This window comes from Penicillium daleae (genome assembly GCF_028827525.1).
Source record: "Penicillium daleae strain IBT 16125 chromosome Unknown utg000005l_segment0_segment0, whole genome shotgun sequence".
NCBI classification, from domain to species: Eukaryota; Fungi; Ascomycota; class Eurotiomycetes; order Eurotiales; family Aspergillaceae; genus Penicillium; species Penicillium daleae.
This window is the reverse complement of record NW_026623153.1, coordinates 1551120-1574986: the sequence shown is the minus strand read 5'-3', so window position 1 is coordinate 1574986 and position 23867 is coordinate 1551120. Positions and strand designations below refer to the sequence as shown.

Below are 23867 nucleotides of genomic sequence, written 5' to 3'. Positions count from 1 at the left end.
AGCCTAGACTCGATTGCTGTGTTATCCTATACTAGCATTGCGGATTTGTGGAGGTTGTGTAGATGTAGTCTTTAGGTTGTAACCCCGGGAGGGTTGGCTTGGATTGGATTGAGCATGGGGGAGGGGAGGGGAGGATAGAGCTGCAGGGGATGTCTGGAACTGGTGCGCATGTTCGACTTCGGTACCTACCTGTGTGGCGATGCCGCTGGGTACCTAGGTGGGCAGGCAGGTAGGTAGGTATATATCTATCCTATTTACGTGACGGGGGGCTTGTTGGATTGGATGGTTGATATGGGATGGGTGCTTTGGATGAGTAGGTTCCTTAGCTTGGTATAGGACAATGTGAGTATAAGGAGAAGAAAGGAAGAGAGACGAGGTGCGATATGGAATATACGGAATTGATACCTATCCTATTCCTGGCGGGTGTCTAATATAGACGTCTATTGAGGTCGAGATACCTAATTTTCTGTGATAGACATGGACACCCACGAGTGCACTGATAGGTAGGAGTGCTTGCTTGGACCTGAGTCTTAGACAAAGAGGAATTTAGAAAGGGGGGACGAGCCAGTGAATATCTAGTAAAACTTTCAATTCTTGACTTGACAGTATAGAAGTATATGTATCGTTTCATTCCATAATACAGGAACATTTCAGCATCATCGATATCATTCCCATTCCCACTCCAATTCAAGGGACCTGCTAGGTAAAGCGAACAGCCCTACTGTAATTTTGTATTTACCAAACCGACCAACAAAGACGTAACAAGAGAAAAAAACATGCCATAACGAATCAACGACTGACCATCGCAGAATTTTTGGAATGTGGAACCCGAGGAAAGGAGAAGTCATTCGTCTTTCCAGGAGAGGAGAGATTATACGCTCCACGACTCCAGGCCGCTGAGCACGCAGCCCTCCTCACCCTCTGCACGGGCACGCAGCTCACCAATACGGTAGACAGTCTCACCAGCAGCCTCGAAGCTCTGGCGAACGGCTGCCTCGGCGGTGGGCTCCACGGCAATGACCATGCCAACGCCGCAGTTGAATGCGCGGGCCATCTCCGCCGGGGAGACGTTACCGGCACGCTGCAGCCACTGGAAGACGGAAGGCTGGGCCCAAGAGCTGACGTCGACGGCGGCGGTGAGAGTTGCGGGGAGCATGCGGGGGATGTTCTCGGTGAGACCGCCACCAGTGATGTGGGCTAGACCCTTGATGGCAGAGGAGTGGGCATTCAGCGCGGCTAGGATGGGCTTGACGTAGATGCGGGTAGGGGTGAGCAGGGCGCGGCCCACGGAGAGCTGCTCGGTCTGACCAGGCATGGTGAAGGGGGCTGGGTCGGCAAAGTCCAGGCCGGCACGCTCGACGATCTTGCGCACCAGCGAGTACCCGTTTGAATGTGGGCCGGACGAGCCAAGGGCCAGGAGCACGTCGCCGGAGCGCATGGCATCGGTGTGAGGCAGGATCTGGCGGGCGTGGGGACCGCTGGTGTTGATGGCACCTACAGCTGCACCGACGGCGTCGTAGGTCTCGTCCACGAATAGACCGGGCATCTCGGCGGTCTCACCACCGATCAGGGCACAGCCGGCTTGCACGCAGCCGTCGGCAACACCGGTGACGAATGCCGTCGCGGTGGGGACGTCCAAGTGGCCGCAGGAGTAGCAGTCCAGGAAGAAGAGGGGCTCGGCACCCTGGACGACGAGGTCGTTGACGTTCATAGCGACCAGATCGATACCGACGGTGTCGTGGATGCCGACAGTGTGGGCAATCTTGAGCTTGGTGCCGACGCCATCAATGGCACCGATCAGCGTCGGGGAGTCAGCGTGGTACTCTGGGTTGGCGGCGGCCAGAGAGAAGAGACCGCCGAAGCCGCCGATGACGGCGTCAGTACCGGGCCGCTTGGTGCGGCCGACGGAGGCCTTGATGCGGTTGACCAGCTCGTTGCCAGCGTCGATAGACACACCAGCGGCGGCGTAGGTCAGCGAGGTATCGGCCGTCTGGCGGAACGCGCGGTGTGCGATGTCCTTGCGGAAGAACATGTCCTCGAAGTGAACAGTGGCAATGCCCTCGTAACTCTTGGAAACAGCCTCCTCGAGGGTTGCAGCAGTGGCAGTAGCCGCGATCACACGGCCACCAGCAGTCTGCAGCTCATTGCCGGCCAGCGTAGTACCGGCATGGAAGATCAAGGAGCCGGCAGGAGTGGGATCCAAAGTAATCGGCTTGCCCTTGGCGTAGGATCCGGGGTAACCGCCAGCGACAGCGACGACCGTGGTGGAGTACTTGGGCTCAACCTTGATCGAGACACCGTCCAGGTAGTGCTCGGTACAGGCGACCATGATCTGGGCCAGATCGGTGTCTTCGCTGAGGAGAGGCAGAAGGGTCTGAGTCTCGGGGTCACCACCGCGGACATTGTATTCAAGGACCTTTGGGCCGGTCTTGGTCATCATGAGACCGGTGAAGAGAATACCGACGAATGGGAAGCCTATATTGGATTAGAAACCATGCGCTAAGCTTCCAATTGAAGAGCGAGTTACGTACCGTCCCTCCGCATGCCGTCAATGGAAGGCTGAATGATAGTGCGATCGATCTCGTCGCACACCTCCTTGGGCGCAATGCGTGTAGGGGCGTAACAACCCATGCCGCCAGTGTTGGGGCCCTTGTCACCATCGAAGATGCGCTTGTGGTCCTGCGCGGGGGGCAGGGAGTAGATAGTATAGCCGTCGCTAAAGGTGAGAATACTCAGTTCGTCACCCTCCAGGTACTCCTCAATGACGACCTCGTCACCAGCGTTGCCGAACTGGTGATCGACCATCATCTCCTTGAGGGCCTTGTGCGCCTCCTCCTTGGTCGTAGGAATAACAACACCCTTGCCAGCGGCCAGACCAGAGGCCTTAATCACAACGTTGTGGGAGACAGAGTCGAGGTAGCGGGAGGCGGACTCGTAGTCGGAGAAGTTGCCAAAGGCAGCAGTGGGGATGTTGTGGCGCTGCATGAAGTCCTTGGAGAAGGTCTTGGAGCCCTCCATGCGGGCGGCAGCCTTGGAAGGACCAAAGCATTGGATACCGACTATGCAGAGTGGGAAAATGCCTCAGCAATCAATGATACATGGACAGTTGAAACTTCTTCGACTTACCGGCCTGGAAGTATCCGTGGATACCATCGACGAGGGGCGCCTCAGGACCGGGCACAACAAGGTTCACACCGTTCTTCTGTGCGAATGCGACGAGACCGGGGTAATCATCACCCTTGACATTGGCGTTGGTGATCTTGGTGGAAGCACCCATACCAGTACCGCCATTTCCGGGAGCGACATAGACGATGTCGACGAGGGGCGACTGGCTCAGCCTCCAAGCATAAGCATGCTCACGGCCACCATTGCCGACAACGAGGACGCGCAATTGTTCTTGAGCCATTGTATAAGCAGTGTCTCGAGCGACTGTGATAAAGTTAGCGACTGTGGGAGCCCACCGCGGGGTATATGCCCCTCCTCTAGTGATTCCGGTGGGGAGGTTCTGAATTGACAGGACCAAAGCAGGATAGGAGAGGCAATTGAGAATTTGGAGGGTTTGAATATACTCACCTCGCCGAGAGAGACCTGAGAAACAACTGCGGGAGAAGTGGATGGAGATCGTAAGGTTCTCGCCGTGCTGGATAACTTTTTTTCTGCCGGCGGCGGTGTTTCTCCGGAGTCGGACCCGTTGGGTATGACTCTTCTTGTATACGAAATAGTTAACTAATGGAGACCCATCTGACTGGAAATGCTCAAATACCTCTTGGATTGGAAAAATCCCTCATCATACAGTATATGTTACCTGGGTTTTTGTGAGTTCTACTGCATTAGCTTCGTCTGTAAAGCGCACAAGGTACTCTGTACTTAGACTCTTCATCCAGGAGTTCCTATATAATAGTATTTCTCTTTCTGTCCGACTATGAGTGTTTTGAGATTTAGGCTTCTTCAATCTTGTACGAGATAAAGTTTTGATAGGACTAGTATTTCAACCAAACTCTCTTCTTTTGATTATCTCGATCTTATGGTTGAGTTTGCAGTCAAAGTATACTTTTCAAGATTTGGTGCCTAAGGTGGCAACAACAAAAAGCGGCGTCGCGCGGCAGAAAAAAACAGCTGCACGGCGCGCAATCCATCGATACTGACTGTTGTCCAAGTCCCGTCGTGTGTCGCATCTCCGGGCATTGCTCATTTTTCTTCCCCTATTTCTTTCAAGCCCGTGGTCCGTATGTTTCGGGCCTCACTCCGGTCTGTATCAGACCCCCTCCGCGACCATGTCTGCTTTTCCTGCTTAGCGCGCCGATTCGCCGCGCCGACGAATCTGCGCCGATTTCACCGCGTACCTGCGCTCCGAGCCCAGTTTAGCAGTGAGAATGGAGGAAGTAGTGCAACCGACACGTCGGCTGTGCCGTCAATGGCCCACTGGGAGCAAGATTCGTCCAGCAAGGTATGCTATTTCCGATCACGCGGCTCGTGCATTATCTGGTAACGAGCGAAATTGACAAACTTGGATTTAGAAGACCCCGGAGCAAGTCGAGCAAGCAAATCACGAATTTGGCGATGAACTTCTACCCGATACTTTGCCATCAGATGCCGCGCAGCCTCAACACCAACAGGCTGAGGCGAGGCGAGCGAGGCGTACATTAAGACAACGCGAGAAAAGGCGATCAAAGGAAAATGAAAAACCGGATGAAGGAGAGACCAAAGGCGGAGGAGAACCCACGAGTAAACGCAAGGCCGCGATTCAAAAAGTGAATCAAATCCTCGATGAGAAGACCTCGCCAAAGAAGGGACCGCGTGGACCAAAGGGTAAACTCTCCCACGTCGCAAACTTCATCAATGAGAAGCACACGGGAGTGGTTGACTCTGAGAGCGATAAACTCAAAGGTATGCTATTTTCTCAGCAATGGAGATTGGAGCTTTGTCTGACAACTTCAAGCTTTGGATATCCCCATGGCCCCTGTGCCTGGTTTGTCATTTGGCCTGGATCGGGTCTTGTTCAAGTAAGTTATTCATATAACCCAATTCTAACCCCACTAGTCTAATGATGAGCTTCCAGTCCTGGTGTATACCAACTAAGAGACCCTCGATCGCGTGTCTACAATTTCGATCCTTACCTGGGCCAAATTATGCCTGTCACGGAATTCGACTTCAACGCGTTAAAGGAATACATCACTTCATCGAAAGATGATACGCTCCGCAGTCACGCTATCAAACAAAAGAAGAAGTACAGCGGATCATCTTCGAGCATGACGTCCGTTCTGTCCCAATTCCATTACCTTCTTTCAAGTTGGCGGGGTATCGACACCCGCACATTGTCCCAGGGCTTCCCAGACAAGCTTCGGTCCTTCACCCGACTCCTTCGATCGCCAGCTGCCATGTTCTTGCACTACCAAGACGGAGTCTACGCTATTGATGCGGACAAGGAATTCGATTCAGCCAACATTCTTATGAACCTGGGAAAGTCAATGGAGAAGCTCCTTACCATGCCCAAGGAGGACTTTGAGCGCTACAGACGGTCAAGCGAGAACAAGATCTCGCCCGAAGAAGAGCAAGCCATTCCAGAATCCTACCATTACTCCACTTATGGAGATTTCATCATGCGATCTCAATTGGATGCTTATGATCCTCGTCTGCCTGGAACCGGCATGTTTGACCTGAAGACTCGCGCTGTTGTTTCAATCCGCATGGATGCCAAGAACTTCGAGCACGGCCTTGGATACGAGATCAAGACCCGTTTCGGCGATTTTGAGTCCTACGAACGCGAGTTCTACGACATGATCCGCGCGGCTTTCCTCAAGTATTCTCTTCAGGTCCGCATTGGCCGCATGGACGGGATCTTCGTTGCGTTCCACAATGTTGAGCGCATCTTTGGATTCCAGTATGTCAGTCTGCCTGAGATGGATCAGACGCTGCACGGAACATCAAACACTGCGCTGGGTGACAAGGAATTTGAGCTCAGCCTGGGGCTGTGGAATCAAATTTTGGACAAAGCAACGGAGAAGTACCCCGAACGGTCGCTGCGGTTCCACTTTGAGACCCGTGATGCCGTGACCCCATTCATGTACATCTTTGTCGAGCCCGTCACGAAGGAGGAAATCCACGCCATTCAAAACTCCAAGAAAGCCGAGATCGACGCCTACCAGCAGCGCCTCCTGAATCTCAAGCCAAGCGAAGATGACAGCGATCTCGATGCCCCTCAAGTCGAAGTGACAACAGAGCCATCTGATGCTGAGGCCGAGGAAGAGGACTCTGCAGCAAAGGGCGAACTTCTTGCTATGGCGTTGACAATCCGGAACAAGGTCAATGGCGAGTATGTCGACCGACCTACAGAAGGATTCAATACCGACGACAAGTGGGAGGTTGAGTACGAACTGAGCGAGTTGTCGCCTGCACAGGGCCATGTTCTCTACAAGATGTGCAAAACTCGTCGGATGAGGGGTCTTGAGGGCCGAGGTGAGGACGAACTCGAGGTTGCGAGCAACGTCTATATCCGCCGCCTGCGACAAATCAGCAAAGCGGGGCGCACGCACCGAGAGCGTGAGAATCAGCTCGATAAGGAGCTTGGCATTGTTGTCTTGGAAGACGGTGTCAAGAATAGTGGTGCGGAGTGATGCGTCTTTCGTGCTTGAGTAGCACCTTGTTTTTTCAAGATGTCTTTCGAGATGAGTTCGTCTCTGCTTCGAACCTTGGACAATTTTTACTGTATATTACTAGATGTGATTCCCCGTTCTGTATTTTGGTTGTGGAACCTCGTTACCTTTGCACTGGATGGCGAAGGACGGCTATCCGACAATACATACAAGGCGTGCTTTGGCGTTTGAATGAAAATCTTCATTTCCAATCTAGTGTATTCTGCGTCTGTGTACAGAAGTGGCAAGAAAAGCATATCCCCGCCTCGTTGGATTGCACTAAATCAGCTCGCTTACCGAGCTGGCTTCGTTGCAAGGTGCCTACACGTGCCTTCCCTACTGGAGTAATCCTCGAGACCGCTCGTGCGTAGAGCGAACTGATAAATCAGGAATGAAACAACGTCAAAGCAACATACAATGAGCGGATCTTTAGCCCGTTTGTGGAGAGATTGACAAGATCAGGTCAGTATCTTGGCGGGTACGTCAAGGTTGCTAAATACAACCAAGATATTTGCGATTTACTCGCTTTTCATAAGAGGATCATATCTTCATATCTTTCTTAATGTCTTTCTGAACAGCTTTCGTGCCGCCTCAAGAGCAATTCTACTATGGGTTGTAGGTTCAATTACAGTAGTTACCAAACAACCTTATATGCTATTGATAGTCTTTCTTTGGAAGGCTTCAACTATTATACCACTTTGACATCATAACCGTACGAGTTCCAGTAATCCATATTTGATTTGAAGACTTTTTCTTGTGTCGATCATTGTATCAGAGCTAGACTGCCCTCTTCTGGCAACACTATCTGGCACCGTCGCCGTAACTACGCTTCTCGGCCATTTCCAGGCAATCGTGGCGCAGGTCAACACCCAGCTTACTGCTTTCACACAGACCACCACTCAGCCTAATGCGTCCACCCCGGAAATTGAATGAACGGCATGAACTTGCCCATTGCCTTTTCTCAATGACTTGCCATTGGACTGATTTCTCTGGCCCTGTATTCGCCACTTGTACTTTGCATGACTGAATATGAAGTTTGTCACGCCGTTTGATAATAATGCCTATCTTATTAGTGTACGTGCCTTGCGCGAGGCGTAACACATTTCGCGACACGATTGCTTATTGTGACACAATACCCCTCTTGACAGGGCTGGAAATCTGGGCTCGTGACAACTCCGGAATAATAAGATAGTATATTTTTCATCATTTGGCCTCTTCGATCTGCAGCAATTGGTGGAATTATAGTTTATTCTTCCTCGCTGAAGTCCCTCTCGCAAGACCCCGATGACTGATTGCGTGAGATCCGGGTATGAACTACAAAGACAGTTAGTGCCCCCGGGGCAAGCCGAATAGTTGTCTTCACTCCTGGCTTGGCGCCAATGGCTACAGTAGTAAGCTTTGCCAAAGCTGCCCCGTCTTGGCGCGTGCTTCTAATTATTTTCATTGAGTGGGAGCCCGTCTTTGGGTTAGTTTCGATTCGAAAACTCGGAATTCGAGGGCAACTACGTTTCCAAAGCCAATTTGACGCATTTTTCTTGCTTCTTCACATTGACTTACTGTTCAGTCCCGCCATCGACAATGTGTCTTTTTGTCTTGTTGTGCGTGCTGTATTTCGACCTGATTTGACCCCGCTCGGCACATTTGCACGTCAAAAGCTTGGTTCATCCTGCAATCTGTAGCTTATGATCACCTTTTTAGCCTGTGCGCCACAGTAACATCGCATAAACATTGTTTTTCGACAATCGCTTCCAGTTACTGTCGTAAACAGCCGACTGCTGCCCCATCCGTGCTAGCTCATTTCCAGATAACCATCTTGAGTATGCATATCGCCATTCGGAGCGCTCCCGGCGTCCTAAAACTGGGTTTCCTCTATGACTCGCGTGCGGAGAAGTCGGAGATCCGGATGGCGTCTTTCTGCAGGGCTATTCGATCTCTGCTCACATTGGACAATGCAGCTATATGGCGCTGGTGGCGGATGCAGGGCCAAGTCAACGAATACGAGGGATCGATATCCGCCCTGTCGTCGTGAGTATACCCTTCGACTAACGCAATGACTTGCTTACTCGGAACTTTCTGTGAGATGAGATAGCAAGACAAAGACTTCTCCCAAAAGGTGTGAGATACCGATGGGACCATGAGTACCTGGGAAGCTGGCCATAGCCTTACCCCTCTCCAGGAATCCTACTCGCCATGCCTGTAGACTGAGGTAGCCAGAATAATGTTGCCTGACTTCATGATTTATTTCTCGACAATGTTCTTCAAATATACAAGCACCGTTTCTATAGGTAATCTTCCTTAATGTCGATGCTTATTTTGCACAATGGAGTTCCCGCCGAAAGGGTCTCGGCTCATTTCAGGCTCTTTCAAGACAACCTCAGTCTAACCACTGTTGGAATTTGATGGATGAGGCATGATAGCGCTGCGATCTTGGCATGCCCACTACCCGTTAGTTGAACCAGGGTGCCCTTCGAATAGAATCTGCAGAAATTGCACTAGTGCATTGCGCGATCTAGACTGATGACTTTCCATTTCGGTCTCCGACGGTGTCACGAATTCGCCATTCTAGCGTGCTTCGTCTTCTATCATGAACGCCGCCTGGATCTCTTACGCGATATTGATGTTGCATCGACACTCGTTCGCAAGAATCCGAGCGATTGATGAATCAACCTTGCTTGAGTCTTCAAGGTCATATATGTCCCAACCAAAGGACCTAGGAGCGGGTATATAAGGTGTTCTGTATTTCCTTGCGATGGAATTTACTTCGGTATCCAGAAATCCATCTTCCCTCCCTGCAATCTTCCTCGAAGACTTTGTCTTAAGAATCATATCCTGTCTTCATCATGAAGTTCTGTGCTGCAATTCTTAGCAGCACGCTTCTCGCGACTGCTGCTTTTGCTGCGCCCTTGACTGCTAAACGTCAAGCCCGCTATGAAGCTCGCCGTTTGGCTCGCGCCGAAGCGGGTGTGACAGAGCGCCATAGCAATCCTCCGTTCAAACCTGAGAGTCACGAGGTTCTTAACCTCAACGAGACCGCCCACGAGGAGTACAGTTCCAACTGGGCTGGCGCCGTTCTCATAGGCTCCGGCTATTCTGCGGTTACCGGTCAATTCACGGTCCCAACTCCCAAGGTCCCTAGCGGCAGTAGCAGCAGCGGAACATACTCTGCTTCTGCCTGGGTTGGTATCGACGGTGACACCTGGGGAAACGCAATCCTCCAGACCGGCGTTGACTTTACAATCACGAATGGCAAGGTCAGCTACGATGCCTGGTACGAGTGGTACCCTGACTACGCCTACGACTTTACTAGTATCCCCATCTCCGCTGGGGATGTCATCAAAGTCACCGTGACTGCTGCTTCCAAGTCCTCCGGTACTGCGGTTATCGAGAATGTTACCACTGGCAAGACTGTTTCTCACACATTCTCCTCTGGTAGCACCCAAGGCAGCCTAGGCGAGGTTAATGCTGAGTGGATCGTTGAGGACTTCGAGTCTGGTGGTTCTCTTGTGGAATTCGCCAACTTTGGGACTGTCACTTTTACTGGGGCTCAGGCGACTGACAATGGTTCGAAGGTCGGGCCTTCTGGTGCCACTCTCATTGACATTCAGCAGAACGGCAAGGTTCTTACTTCCAGCTCTGTCACCTCCAACAGTGTCAAGGTCAGCTACGTCTAAGATTTGGCTGGCATCATGCAAACATCACTTTCCCAGGAAATGAGGATACAGAGAACGGTATATGGAGGAATACGAAAGGAGTAGCGAGGAAATGCAGTCTTCATATATTGGCGGATTGATCCAACAATTACGTGTCAACAATTATGTGTCCAGCAGCCCTAAGCTTTTTGATCCATATTGTCATCTAACAATTTACGCGATAATGAACTGCCATCTATTTGAAGTACTTTCATGAGATTCAAAGTCTTGATTGAAAACTTGACCCATGGATAGTCGTCTATTAAAGACATCTGATAAACTCTTCTGGTGATAGAATAGTGCGGTTCCACAAGTTTGATGCCCCTCAGAAAGTTCCAAAATAATATCACTAAACATATTTGAAAGATAAACTGAGAGACGTTGCCCGATCTATCCAAAAAAACGTTGCAAAAGTCATTCCAGAAGATGTTTTCCAAAAGAGAACATTGAAGCCTATTTGTTTGAACCGTTCCTTCGGTCTCTAGATTCATATCTAAAGAATACGCCCGAGGAAGTGATTGGGACTGTGGTAATTGGGACCAAAGATGAATAAGTATTTGACTCTCATTTTCTTGAGAGCATAATATTGCATTTAATTTTTTGAAGAATGAATTGTTCTACGTGTATCTCATTTATTTTCTTTTGCTCCTCCTCACGACACATAAACAACTCCAATCTCAGCACTGGTCTTGCCGTTAGAGAGTTCGATAAGTCTTTCATCATAAGTGAATGGCTGGCTCGTCTTCAATATGGCAGCTTTGAGGAGTGAGATGATGTCCTGAAGTTCGGCATCCGTCGTGATGTAGGGCGGGCAGACCAAGACGTGATCAACCTGGTATTCACCAGTATGGCCTAGATTTCCCAGAAGATTCAACCCCAAACTAAGAGCGTTCTTCACAACCTTGCCACAAAAATTGTATTCGGGCGAGAATGCTGTTTTAGACTTTGTGTCAAGTACAAACTCGATAGCCCAGAACAGACTACGTCCACGAATATCTCCGACGAGTGGACGAGGGCCGATCTCCTTGTAGAGAAGTGACTCGAGCTTTTGGCCCATCTGTGAAACTCTCTCAATCAGATTATCGCGTTTAATGATCTTCTGTGAAGCAAGGGCGGCAGCACACGCAAGTGGATGTGCCTATAATAACAGATTTAGTCCTTGCCATCAACTCTGGATGCGTCGGTAACGAACCTGGAATGTGTGACCGTGTGCGAGACCACCAGAGCCCACAGACAACGCGTCAAATATCTTCTGGTGGAGCAAAACACCAGATAATGGGACGAAGCCTGCGCCGAGGGCCTTGCCAATTGTCTGAATATCGGGGCCTCGTATACCCTCTTGCTCCCAAGCATGCATAGTGCCTGTCTTGCCCATACCGCAGATAATCTACAAAAATAATCAGTCACAACTTTTCTCCGCACATAAATAGAATCATCCACTTTCTTCATACCTCATCGAGAATAAGTAAAATGTCATATTTGTCACAGATATCACGAATAGCTTTGAAGTAGCCAGGCACGGCAGGCAGGCAGCCCAGAGTGGTGCCACTGACGGTCTCCGCAATAAAGCCCGCAACACGATCGGGGCCAACGCGTAGGACCTCATTCTCGAATTGGAGAGACAGACGTTGAACGAACTTTTCGTCCGACTCATCCTCCTGTTTCATGCGGTAGGCGTAGCAAGGATCCACAAAGGACACATTCGATGACAAAAAGTCCTGATAGAGTTCTCTACGCGACGCATGACCCGAGACACATAGTGCGCCGATAGTATTGCCATGATAGCTCTGCTTCCGAGAGATAAAGTGTGTGCGTTGAGGTTGGCCACGCTCGTGCCAATACTGCACAGCCAGCTTCAGGGCCGCGTCGGTCGCCTCGCTACCCGAGTTGACAAAAATGGCCTTAGATAAGCCGCCGGGTTTATCAGCGAGAAGCATATTGGCAAGCTCCTCGGTGGCAGTGTTGGTGTAAGGAGAGCCAGAGTAGACATAAGCGATGTCATTCTTGAGGTGACTTGCAATGGCGTCGAAGATCTCAGGCTGCGAGTGGCCGAGACAGGACACCGAGGGGCCACAGCAGGCATCGATCACTTTCTTGCCGTTCTCTAGGATGAGGCTGATACCGTCGCCACCAACTATTTTGGACGGTCGCTCAGAGAAAGTCCGATGCAGGATGTGGGAACGGTCGACGAACTCGTCGGTCATTTTGGAAACACCGAGTGCTAAGTAATAAATAAAAAGATAAGAGGTAAATCAGAATGACCCGCGCAATACCAAGACATCTTATACGATTTCTAGGGCAGCTGTCGACCACGAAAGCCGACGCCAGAGAATGCCGCCGTTGACGCCAGCGGTCGAGCACTCAAAGCCAAGGCCCTCAAGTGTGGGAAGGTTCCACATAAACAAGTTGGAGAAAGGAAAAAGCTAATGTGCTGTTGTGGAGACCGTCAAGTCTCCAAATCGATCGGTTTCGCCGCCCTTGACGCCGGGAGATTGGTAACTGTCTAAACTTTGCATATAAAGCTCGAGTGAGTCTGAGATAGTTCGAATAACTACATCTCTACAGTATCCCACATTGTGAATAAACCATTCATACAAGGCAAGGACTCCGCTGGAAATAAGTTCACACACAACACTAACTATTCAATAGTTACGATGGAGAAGGGCGATCTCTCTACTGCACCCTATCGGGGTCCTAAGCTACCAAATGTCCCCGAAAACCTGGTGGTTACCGATGTTCTCAACTTGGAATGCGACGAACGTCTATGGGTGCCTCAGGCTAACGACGTGTGGTTCCGCCCTCTATGCTTCAATGTGTCGCATGGCTATTTCGTGAATATCTTGCGCGTTAGAAAAAGTGGCATTTTATCGCGCCACCGACACACAGGACCTGTTCATGCCACAGTGCTACGGGGCCGATGGCACTACCTTGAGCACCCTTGGTGGGCTGAGGAGGGCGGATACGCCTTCGAGCCTCCCGGTGACATTCACACCTTGGAGGTTCCCGAAGGAATTCAGGAGATGGTCACATTGTTCCATGTGACCGGCGCATACATCTATGTTGACGTGGACGGCAAAGCATTGGGAATTGAGGATGTTTTCAGCAAGCTGGAGGCAGCTAGGAAGCACTATGAGGAGGTTGGCCTGGGTGCGGGCTTTGCAGACCAGTTCGTGCGGTAGATATCGTATCCTTAGATTCACAGCTGATATACACTTCAAAAATACAAGAAAGCTCTCGTGAATCTCACGACAAAGAAAGATCAATTCCATCCTGCCGTACAATATCAAGCCAGTCAATTCGCGTAGATGTCTCTGCTGGTTGCCTTACGATTTTCAGTCGCCAGAGCTTTTCCAACACAGACAGCGCTACTTCCACATTGCGAAACCCCCGAGACTTAATCATGTCAAGCATTCGGTTTCGAATAGAATTGATATGGGATTCTTGGGTGGCTTTCCCTCCTGCTAAAAACAGCGGGAAGAGCAGTGTGCACTCCGGCAGACAGCGCATTGGCATTTGTTCAACACTGCTCACAATTACTTCAACTTGATCAGTAATTTTCGCTAAGAGTTCGGCTTGTCGATCTCGACACGCCCGGCGCATAGCACGATACAAATGAATCAAAGCTGAGCTGCGATAGGATTCAGCCAATAGCCGTAATGACATATCTGAAGACGAAGGACATGTCCAGCCGATAAGGCGAGACTCAAGTGAGGCAAGATTGGTCGTCAGCTCGGATATTTGAGTAGATCGCTGGATATCATTGAATTCACTCAGTCCAGATTCACTTTCTGTTGTCGATGTAGAGAGCAAAGTTTGTATCTTCTCCTGGAGGGTACTGGTGAGAGACAGAATCTCCAAAATTTCGGACGCAAGACCAAAGTGGGAATCAGGAAGCCGGGGCTCGTCTAGTCGCAGAAAGTAATAGGAGTTGAGCAAGGGCGCTCGATCTCGAGCTACGGACATCACAATATCGCGATATGCAAAGTTGCGGAGCAACCAGCGGCCCGTATACGCATCATCGAACTGCAGCAGCACACGCTGCGAACAATGTTCTGAGTCTTCCAATGATTCCAAAGTATTGAATTTAGAGGCGATGATCCTAGCGGCGCCCTCGAGATGGAGATACCAAGCGTGGCCATTATCAGCCATTATGCTCTCCAATGAGCACAAGACCAATGACATGGCAAGCGTGATCTCCGTATTGGTCGGCTCGCAATCAAGAGCATTTCGGAGGTCCCGGAGGGCGGTGCAACGGTTCCGTATAGCAACTTGTTGGAATGAGGGGTCACGTAATGACAAATGGGAAGAGGACCAAGCAATCAGCGAGGTCAAGAGGGACGGGCTATGCATAGCCAGTGGGAGGAATACTGTCAAGAGATTGTCAGCGGCAATTAGTAACATATGGAGTAATTTCCCATGACAGACCTGATAAGAAACAATTATTTTCCATGTTACTCTAAGAATCATAGCAAACGTCTGAGTGTAATAGCGGAGAAAATGGCGGCGACTAGACGGGCTGGCACCATCAGAATGGTCATCGACCCAAAATAGCATTGGATCAGGGTTTCGTAGGAGCCGAAAAGAGACAATCTCTGTCTGAGCGACTGGTTGTAGCGATTCAGATGTATTGTTGTCGCCGACCGTTCTAAGGTCTTCCCACCGACAATTGTAGTTCAATCGTACACACCCTTTGCATACGGGCTGGCCGAGATCACATCTCTTCTTTCTGAAAGGAATGAGTATCTATGTAGCATTCAGAGCGAAGAGCCTGTATAATGCTCGCCCACTCACCTTTGCCGGCAGGTCAGGCATCCCGTGCGCTCTCGAGTAGTCCCTCGTCTTTTCACGATCCGAGGGACGATTCGCCCGGATGCGGGGACAATAGCGAGCTCTGTCGGGGGCATAGTGGTTGGAAACAAGGCATATGTGTAAAACAAGCTGCACCGGGGTGTAGTAATTCAAATAATGTGGGCGATAACGGCGCAGAATTGCTGATACGGGGGAAGTTGCTCAATGGATAGGAAATGTTTCTGCGTCAGACGTGCGGGGGAAGGCGACATGTGGAGAAAACCATTGACTTTTAGACACGATACAGACCAATCACAAAGCAAGCGGTAACGGCGTAAAAGCACTGGCCAATCGCTGACACAGGATTATCACCCGATAGGAATAAACTATCCGTGCGCGGAGATAGAGTTCTAATGGTCAACCCTAGATTTCAGCAAAGTAGTTTGTAGAGATAGCGGTCGCTGGAAAAAACCTCAATTGGTTTTATATTGCACGAGAAATGGGGTTTATAACCCTCGAATCGCCCTGTTCTACTCAGCCATCAAACATCAGGTCTTGAATAGAATATATACCACCAACCATGAAGTCACTTGAACTCCAGGATGACTTGGATCTTGAAGCCCGTGGATATCGCCGTCAAATGCCCCGGCAGTTCTCGACCTTCAGTCTTGTTGCCCTCTCTTTCAGTCTAACTTGCACCTGGTCCGGGACCGGCTCATCAATTGGTATCTCTCTACAGGAGGCCTCGGCGGCCGGCACCATATGGTCACTTCCAGTGGCGGCTCTGATGACTGCAATCCTGTCCGCTGGAGTTGCCGAATTAGCATCCGCCTATCCTGTCGCTGGAGCCCAGTACTACTGGGCATTCTGCCTTGCATCCAAAGAATGGCGAGCGTTTGCTTCTTACATGTTTGTGCTCAGAACGCTTATGGTGTAGTCGATGCTCACTCATTATACAGGAACGGCTGGCTCAGTATTTTAGGATGGTGGCTAGCCAGTGGTGCAGCCTGCAACTTCATTGCATCTTTAATGTTATCGATCGTGGTGCTATGGTACCCGAACTATGAGATCCAGAACTGGCAACAATGGCTTGTCTACATTGGAGTGGTGTGGCTCGCAGTTGCGTTCAATACATGGGGATCCCAGCTGCTTCCTCTATACAATCGCTTCAACTGTGAGCAGTACACGTCGTACTCCCTGGAAAATTATAAGTGTTAATATGTTTTGATAGTCCTTGTCTCATGCATTACTCTCACCACAACAACGATCACAGTATTCGTCTGCAGTCGAAACAACCACGCCCCTCCCGAGTGGACATTCGGTGATGCGACAAATGGGACAGGCTGGCAAAGCGAGGGGCTCGCCTTTCTGCTGGCGATCTGTAATGCCGTTTACGCGTTTCTCGGGACAGACTGCGGGGCGCACATCTGCGAAGAGATTCATGATCCAACCCGGAACACACCTAAGGTCATCTTGTACCCAATCCTCATAGGCCTATTAACCGCGTTTCCTTTTGCTGCCGCTTGTATGAACGCCATCACCGATATAGATGCAGTGCTTAACTCGCCCACTGGTGTACCTCTGATTCAGATTTACTATCAAAGCACCGGTTCTAAAGCAGCTTCTTCCATTCTATTGGCTCTATTCGCATTTTGCTTCTTCGGGTGCACTGTCGGGAATGGCAAGTTCATAGCCTCCACGGATGATTCTGGGTCACTAATTTCTTGTTTTTCAGGTACCACATGCTCGAGAACGATTTGGGCTGTTTCACGCGACGACATGCTGCCATTCAGTAGGGTATGGGCAGTTGTCAATACTCTTTTTAAGATCCCACTCAACGCACTTTGTCTAACTCGCACAGTTGTCTCGGTAAGTCTGTGCCATTTCATGAGACTGGGATATTCCTGACCCGTACTACAAGCTATATGGCCTTATCTTCCTTGGCTCATCAACCGCCTTCTCTGCAATGGTCGGCGCTGCCATTATCTTTCTTCAAACCTCCTGTGCTCTACCACAGGCCATTCTTCTGTGGCGTGGGCGACACATTTTACCTGAAAGACCCTTCTCGCTCGGCCGATTCGGCTTTGCTATCAACCTTATTTCGGTGCTATGGGTACTTCTCCTTGACACTCTCTGTTTCTTCCCGATTGAGATGCCAGTGACAAAAGAGAACATGAATTATGTCTCTGTTGTGTCTATTGGCCTCACAATCTCCGTGCTTGCATTGTATTTGTTCTCGAAAAAGGGCAAGTATCTCGGGCCGCGTTTGCCGAATGAAGATCCGGGCCAGCGAGAATGTCAGATCAATGAGGGACAGGAACTTGAGAATGATGCAGATGCAGACTCTAGATGGGACATGCCAAAGAAAGAATAAATGTAGCCTGCAATGGTGTCTTGGGATTAATAACGCTGTTGTAAGTGGCTTGCACCTATATCAATGGTTCCTTATATTCCTCTCCAAGCTTCACCCAAAGGATTACGAGAACCAAGTCTAGGTTCCATCTAGTAACGCACATTTTTCAGCGGAAGCTGTAAACCTAATTAGAATAGGTAGTCGTAGGTCCTTAATTCATAGCATAAAAGGTAAAGCTCGGCCATTCGCTGCGCATGAATTCGAGGTTCTGTACAAAAACAATATAATAATTTCTTCTTCTAGAACTATTGGTGAACAATTTCTCCGCTTTTAGGCTTTTATTTTCCTAAAGGAAGCATTACGAGTATAGAAAGATAAGTAGTTTATAGAAAAGTAGAATAGTAGATACAAACCTTAATAAGTTAATAGTGCTATACACCACTACTTTAATATAAATAGCTTTACTATACTATAGTCTATAACTAGCTTAATAAAGGATACAGAAAGAATGTACTAGATATAACTTATTATATAATAAAGTAAAATTTACTCAATTTAATCGTTAAAAAAATATAAGAGATACTAGAAGAGATACTAAAGATTTCCTCCGCAGACTCGCCCTTATTTAACAAGAGTTTGGCGGTGAGGGTGACCAAACATTCAAATTAGTCCACCCTGGTACGGAGGTTGTTAGGGTTCACGAGTGCAATAACCCAAATTCCAATATGATTGGCCAATAAGTCTACTGCCTCCCTTTCCGCCTGTATTTTAGATCTTATTCGCTCTGCCCTAATTAGGTTAGCCAGGACGGCGTAGAACAGGCCTACCAAGTTCCAGGTCGAAATAACGTGATCCACGGGCGTGTGAAATACCCCAAAGCTTCAAACTAAATTTGATAAATAACAACTTCATATCTCAAAAAAAATACAGTGCCTTATCGCGTTCCACGTTGGAGACATATAAGAGGCTCTTTCGAACCCTAATCACATGACTAGATATTCCCGTTCTGGTGACCCCCATAATTGCAGGTCTGTTTCGGGGCCGAATGATATGGAAAACACCACGTAAAATTCCTCGTGAGCCGTGCTCATATGTACTGCTACTTCTCAAAAAACCCCACTCCCATGATCTACGTCCAGACTAAAGCGTCTCAACTCAAACGCCATAAAATACACTGGCCCTTCATAACATAGCTTAAAATTCAAATTTTGGCAACCTTCAGTCATCGTCATTATCATGCGCATACACTGTGCCGTAAGAAGAGATTAATCACATCCAAAGTGGCCGCAGTAACAACAGCGTCGTGAGTGTTCTGGCAAGATTCCAAAATAGTTATACCTCTCTCTCCAACGGTGAGAATGAAGCTAAGATGATCTGCGAACCCATTTACGTGGTCCCTCTGCGACAGATTCCACAAAAAAGCCATAATGTTAACGACTACCCCCCATCGAATAGGACCTGTAGAGAAGGGAACGGATTGAGTTGAGGCTTCCTTGGAGTCTTCTCTGACATGAAGCAGATTATCGATAACGACAGAAATTGCAGCATTCCGCGATTGCGATTCAGAACCGAGTATGACAGGAGCAGTCGCATTCCGTCTTCAAAACGACGATTCCAGTCAGAAATCAAAGACACTTTGTGGAACTTCGGTTGTTGTGACTCGTGCAATTATGGTGCTCTGTGCCTAGATCGTCGACCAGCGCAGAAGCAGCGCAGAAGCTATAACTGGCAACACACTCACCAACTCTCCCAGCCCCGCAAACTCTGGAGGAATTCTCGCATTGACAAAAGCACCCGCAGCGAGAAGGACTGCAAAGGTGTTGTACACGAAGCTCCATATAAAGTTGAACTTGATGCGATTGACAGATTTCCGACTGGCATCCATCATGGTGAGGATACCAGCTAAACAAGGCCGCATAAGAACCACATCCGCGGCGGATTGTGCGACATCCGTGCCTTCGTTCATGTGGACGCCGATCGTAGCCTGTGCGAGAGCAACGGCATCGTTCGTGCCGTCACCGCAGAAAATAACAACCGGTTTCTTACGATCTACGCCGGTAGCGAGAAGCGTCTGGATATAGTCCTTCTTGTCGGCGGGCGAGCTTCGAGAACGCACCTTGCCGCCAGGAATGCTAAGCTTGGACGCTAAAGACTGAACAGCTCCGTCATCGTCGCCAGAAACAACATGGACCGAGACACCACGCTTCTGCAAGGCCTCGATCGTCCCTCTAGCGTCAGGTCGAAGCTCATCTTCAAGACCATAGACCGCCTGTAACGTATTGTCGATAGTAAAGCAGAAGACAGTGTACCCTTGCGCAAGCATTGGTTGAACAAGTTCATTTTCCGATAAATTCAGCCAGCGAGAATTGCCTGCTCGAAGTTTCCGGCCACCGAAGGTGGTTTCAACACCTTTGCCAGTAAGGGTCTTAGGCTCAGGAACAGTCGAAGCCATAATTCCAGCATCCTTGAGGTGAGCAGCCACAGAAATCGAGACTGGATGTCGACTGTTTTCGATGAGGCCGAGAAGAAGCGGGAGCTGGTCCACATTGTCGCAGTCCTTCGTAACCACAGAAAGCTTTCCCCGAGTCAAGGTCCCAGTCTTATCAAATACGACGTGAGAGGTCCTATGAGCTACTTCAATAGCACCTGCTGACTTGAAGATGATACCTCGTTCCGCCGCGACTCCGCTAGAAATCACAATGACCATAGGAACAGCCAGTCCAATAGCGCAGGGGCAAGAGACGATGAGGACAGTAATAGCGTAGGTGATAGCCTGAATTGTAGCTTCGGATCCATCATATCCACGAATAGTCATTCCCACTGCAACCCAGATGACGAACGTGATGATTGTCAATGCCAGCACAACCGGGACGAAGTAGGATGCTACCCGGTCTGCGAGATCCTGCAGCTTGGGTTTCGACAGTTTGGCCTCATCGACCATCGCAGCAATGGCATTGATAGTGTTATCGCTAGGCAAACGGTTCAGTCGAACAGTCATAACTCCAGGTCCATTAATAGACCCAGCGATCACCACAGACTTGGGATATTTCTCCACCGGTCTAGATTCACCAGTGAGCATAGACTCGTCAACCTCAGACGACCCATTGATAACGGTGCCGTCAGTCGGGATTTTGGTGTCAGGGAGAACTTTGAAGGTGTCGCCATATTGAAGGAGTCGTGCGTCAATCTCACGTTCCGTTCCGCTATTTTGGTCGACAAGTATAGCTGTCGATGACTGAAGTGACCGGATAGAAATAGACTCAACAGCTCTCTGACGAGCGAGAGCGGCAACCCATCGACCAACCATGATCAAGGTGACTAAGAGAGTACTCGTTTCAAAAAATTGACCAGTCGAAAGGGGCCGCCCCGCAATAAGGTACCCAAAGGAGGCCACCGAGAAGATATAGGCAGCACTGGTGCTCAAGACAATCAAGAGGTCCATCTCGATAACCCTCGAGAAAATGAGGGCCTTCAGGGCCTTAGGATAGAAAGGTCCTGCTATAGCAACTTGAACAATCGTGGCCAAGGTGAGTGAAGCCGAGGAATATGCCACTTCCCTCTCAGGAAGCGAAGCCCATGCCATGACCAGGACCGGAATCGTGAGGATAGCGGAGAGAAGCGCCATGTATCCGCCATGACGAACGTGCTTGCTGCCAGCCTCAAGCGAAGGGTCACCGCGTAGAGGAGCAAGTTCAGTTGGCGGACCCCAAACCTTCTCAGTAAGGTCTCGAGCTCCCACAATCTTCGGATCAAACGCAACTCGCACAGTCTGCTTATCCACAGGTGCCATGTCAAGAACTCCGTCTGGCCATGTCTGACTAATGAATTTCGAGGACTCGTCAGGGACGATAAGATCTAGGCTAGATCCCTGGTTCTGGACTCTTTCGCACTTAAATTCAGTGGTTCGCTCTAGATGTTTCATGACTTCCTCCACTGAGCCAAGGTGTAGATCAATGTTGAACTCGGCTCGTGAGAGAACCAGACTGGTTTTCAGGTCTTTGACGGCAGGGAGAGTAACGAGGGTTCGGTTGAGCTTTGTCTCGCAACCAGTACAAGTCATGCCAGAAATGGTGAGAATAACATGTTCCTTGCCGGTACCTTGATTCTCTACGTCGGTGATGGGCTGAATTGAGGCTTTCTCAATATCTAAACCAGGCTCGGACATGGCAGAGGAGCAGCAAACATCGGTGCAAGCGCCCTGAGGGCTGGCCGGCCGCTGTTCTGTACAGCGAGAACCCGTGCAACTAGTCATTAAGGTCTTCACGATATCGTGCTTTGGTGGCTTGCAGCAGGAGCTAGAGGGGGCGGCATTGGGAAGCTCTTTAGTGATCATGTTCTTAGCTGTTCCACAAGAAGACCCTGCACACCCACTAGTTGGTGTTTCAACAACGGGTTTGACCTTCGAACTGCACGGATCCGCATAAATGCTCTTAGTGTCATTGTCTTTGACACGCTGATCTCTGGGACAACAAGATCCCGGGCAACCGACCTTGGGAGGGGATTCTTCGAAACGGGGAGTCTCCGAGCAGCAAGAACCAAGGCGTCCAGTTCGAGCAGCAGGCTGCTTTGGGGGCTTTTCAAGGGAATAGCAAGACTTGGCGCAGTTGTCCTTGACTAATGGAGCCGTGGCGGGCGTGTCCTCAGAGCAGCAAGGCTTCGAGCAAAATGAGGCACAGCAGGACTTCGCGGACGCCTTCTTGACAGACCTGGTGCTTTCACGAGAACCCCTTCGCAAGCGAATACGGTTTTGCGCGGCCTGGCCCTTGATGACGAAGCCGTTGCTGGAGCAGGAATCCAGTGAAGTGCGAAGGGAGCGAGCAGATGACTTCCTAGAGCACTGCTTCCCGTCTAGTGACTGTCGCTCGCGAATTTCACAGCAGGTTTCCTGGCCAAGAGCGATAAGAGCGCGGCAGATACATCCCAGGGCTTGTAGAGTAGCGCCGTAGCGGTCGAGGGCAGAGAGACGATGCTGGCTGCATGCCTTGCGGTCGGTAGCTCCGTCGCAAGCTAAAAGGAGTTAGAAATCTCTAAAAGCCGTTCTCAACATGCAGATACTCACTGTTTGCCTTACTGTTTAGGCCGGGGGCAGTCGTAGCACTCATCTCGCATTCCCGCATTGCCAAGCGGTCAAGGCAAGACGTGTCGCAGCATGGGCTGAATTTGCCACGGCAGCAGTCAGGCGCGTCGGTATGATTCTCAGTTTTGCTGTCCGCACATTTGCCAGGAGAGCAGTAATCATCCGTTTTCTCCGGGGTGAGCTCTTTCTGACCCGAAGCCGTGGTGTCGAGAGGCTCAGAGTCGTCGATATCACAGCAAGAATCCTGGCAACTGCTAGTCTTCTCACTTGGAGGCGCGAGTCGCGTAACATCAGGCTCAGGGGCTAGAGCCGATGGGCCGTAATAGTCGCATCCCATTGTTGAAGTGAGCCTTTGCTTTCAGGCCAATTTGTGTGGATTTGATGGGTTGTTGAAGTTGAGTTTTTGAAAATCATGTCAGCCTGTTTGTTTCCCATAGTGACGGAACAACAAGGAGCCCGTATGACTAAGAATGTAGCCCATGGAGCATTTTTAGTCTAGCGGTATTATGCCCTATATTTGTGCGACAGTTATGAGCCCGACTGTCGTTTCGCGCTATGCTTGCAGAGGAGGTCACAGGTTCGAACCCAGCCACAGTCCGGGTATGAAAGAGAACTAAGAAACGTTGCGATGAATCCGTGATGAATGAGAACCGTACACGATTGATCTTATTGAATCCACCCTTGAAGGCGGGAAAGAGTGACCCAACAGAAGCCGCAAAAATAGGAGTTTCCAGGATCCACCTCATATACACAGCACCCGACCACATATATTCGCTGAACCCTGAGGGGGTGTGACGGAACAACAAGGAGCCCGTATGACTAAGAATGTAGCCCATGGAGCATTTTTAGTCTAGCGGTATTATGCCCTATATTTGTGCGACACATAGTGACACGCCAGCACGTGATGGTGCGACTGCCTCTGGCCAATCACATTTCCAACGGCTATCTAGTATTAGAGCCTCAATCCCCCAACTGTTTGTCTCTGGGTCAGGAGCCTAATCGGGCCACCTGTAAACCTTTCATGCGCATTGACAAATGGAGTTTTTGGGACGCTACTAGAAATCCCATCGATAGTGATGCTGGCGTGCGCTCATGTTTTTGCTTATGCTCCTATGTCCACTGCTCAGATTACCTCCCCTACGTACAGACACCTTAAACCCGCAATAATAAGCATTTTGAAAGTATTTTGAATAGGGCAATCAACAAGCTTATAGGTGCGGAGAATCTTACCCTTGTAAATAATGGCTAAATCGCTATAGTCCGAATTAAGATGCAAGCTATACTATAGTAGGGATTTAGCTCTATTTATAGTAATATCGAGATAGATG

The 23867-nt window shown here is 49.8% G+C and overlaps 8 protein-coding genes across 8 annotated transcripts; 4 read left to right on the top strand and 4 right to left on the bottom strand.

The window, feature by feature from the left end:
* Positions 1–871: 871 nt before the first annotated feature.
* ade1 (bifunctional aminoimidazole ribotide synthase/glycinamide ribotide synthase) lies at positions 872–3406 on the bottom strand (the record flags this gene model as incomplete). The annotated part of the gene is made up of 3 exons (XM_056908216.1): positions 872–2475; positions 2532–3059; positions 3127–3406. 3 exons carry the CDS (start codon positions 3404–3406, stop codon positions 872–874), a joined length of 2412 nt encoding a protein of 803 aa, XP_056766834.1.
* Positions 3407–4228: 822 nt separating this feature from the next.
* N7458_004833 (Pet127 family protein) lies at positions 4229–6614 on the top strand (the record flags this gene model as incomplete). Its single annotated transcript, XM_056908215.1, has 4 exons — positions 4229–4447; positions 4518–4887; positions 4940–5003; positions 5060–6614. The coding sequence occupies 4 exons, from the start codon at positions 4229–4231 to the stop codon at positions 6612–6614; spliced, it is 2208 nt and encodes a 735-aa protein (XP_056766833.1).
* A 2858-nt stretch (positions 6615–9472) lies between these two features.
* On the top strand, positions 9473–10303 carry N7458_004832 (A4/G1 family peptidase; the record flags this gene model as incomplete). Its single annotated transcript, XM_056908214.1, has 1 exon — positions 9473–10303. The coding sequence occupies one exon, from the start codon at positions 9473–9475 to the stop codon at positions 10301–10303; it is 831 nt and encodes a 276-aa protein (XP_056766832.1).
* A 670-nt stretch (positions 10304–10973) lies between these two features.
* N7458_004831 (uncharacterized protein) lies at positions 10974–12525 on the bottom strand (the record flags this gene model as incomplete). Its single annotated transcript, XM_056908213.1, has 3 exons — positions 10974–11459; positions 11514–11708; positions 11773–12525. 3 exons carry the CDS (start codon positions 12523–12525, stop codon positions 10974–10976), a joined length of 1434 nt encoding a protein of 477 aa, XP_056766831.1.
* A 450-nt stretch (positions 12526–12975) lies between these two features.
* N7458_004830 (2,4'-dihydroxyacetophenone dioxygenase family protein) lies at positions 12976–13500 on the top strand (the record flags this gene model as incomplete). The annotated part of the gene is made up of 1 exon (XM_056908212.1): positions 12976–13500. The coding sequence occupies one exon, from the start codon at positions 12976–12978 to the stop codon at positions 13498–13500; it is 525 nt and encodes a 174-aa protein (XP_056766830.1).
* Positions 13501–13564: 64 nt separating this feature from the next.
* N7458_004829 (uncharacterized protein) lies at positions 13565–14671 on the bottom strand (the record flags this gene model as incomplete). Its single annotated transcript, XM_056908211.1, has 1 exon — positions 13565–14671. One exon carries the CDS (start codon positions 14669–14671, stop codon positions 13565–13567), a length of 1107 nt encoding a protein of 368 aa, XP_056766829.1.
* Positions 14672–15689: 1018 nt separating this feature from the next.
* On the top strand, positions 15690–17483 carry N7458_004828 (uncharacterized protein; the record flags this gene model as incomplete). Its single annotated transcript, XM_056908210.1, is given in 4 exon segments — positions 15690–16018; positions 16069–16322; positions 16341–16978; positions 17031–17483. The coding sequence occupies 4 exon segments, from the start codon at positions 15690–15692 to the stop codon at positions 17481–17483; spliced, it is 1674 nt and encodes a 557-aa protein (XP_056766828.1).
* A 1663-nt stretch (positions 17484–19146) lies between these two features.
* Positions 19147–22876, bottom strand: N7458_004827 (cation-transporting P-type ATPase PCA1; the record flags this gene model as incomplete). Its single annotated transcript, XM_056908209.1, has 2 exons — positions 19147–22469; positions 22522–22876. 2 exons carry the CDS (start codon positions 22874–22876, stop codon positions 19147–19149), a joined length of 3678 nt encoding a protein of 1225 aa, XP_056766827.1.
* Between the last annotated feature and the right edge of the window lie 991 nt (positions 22877–23867).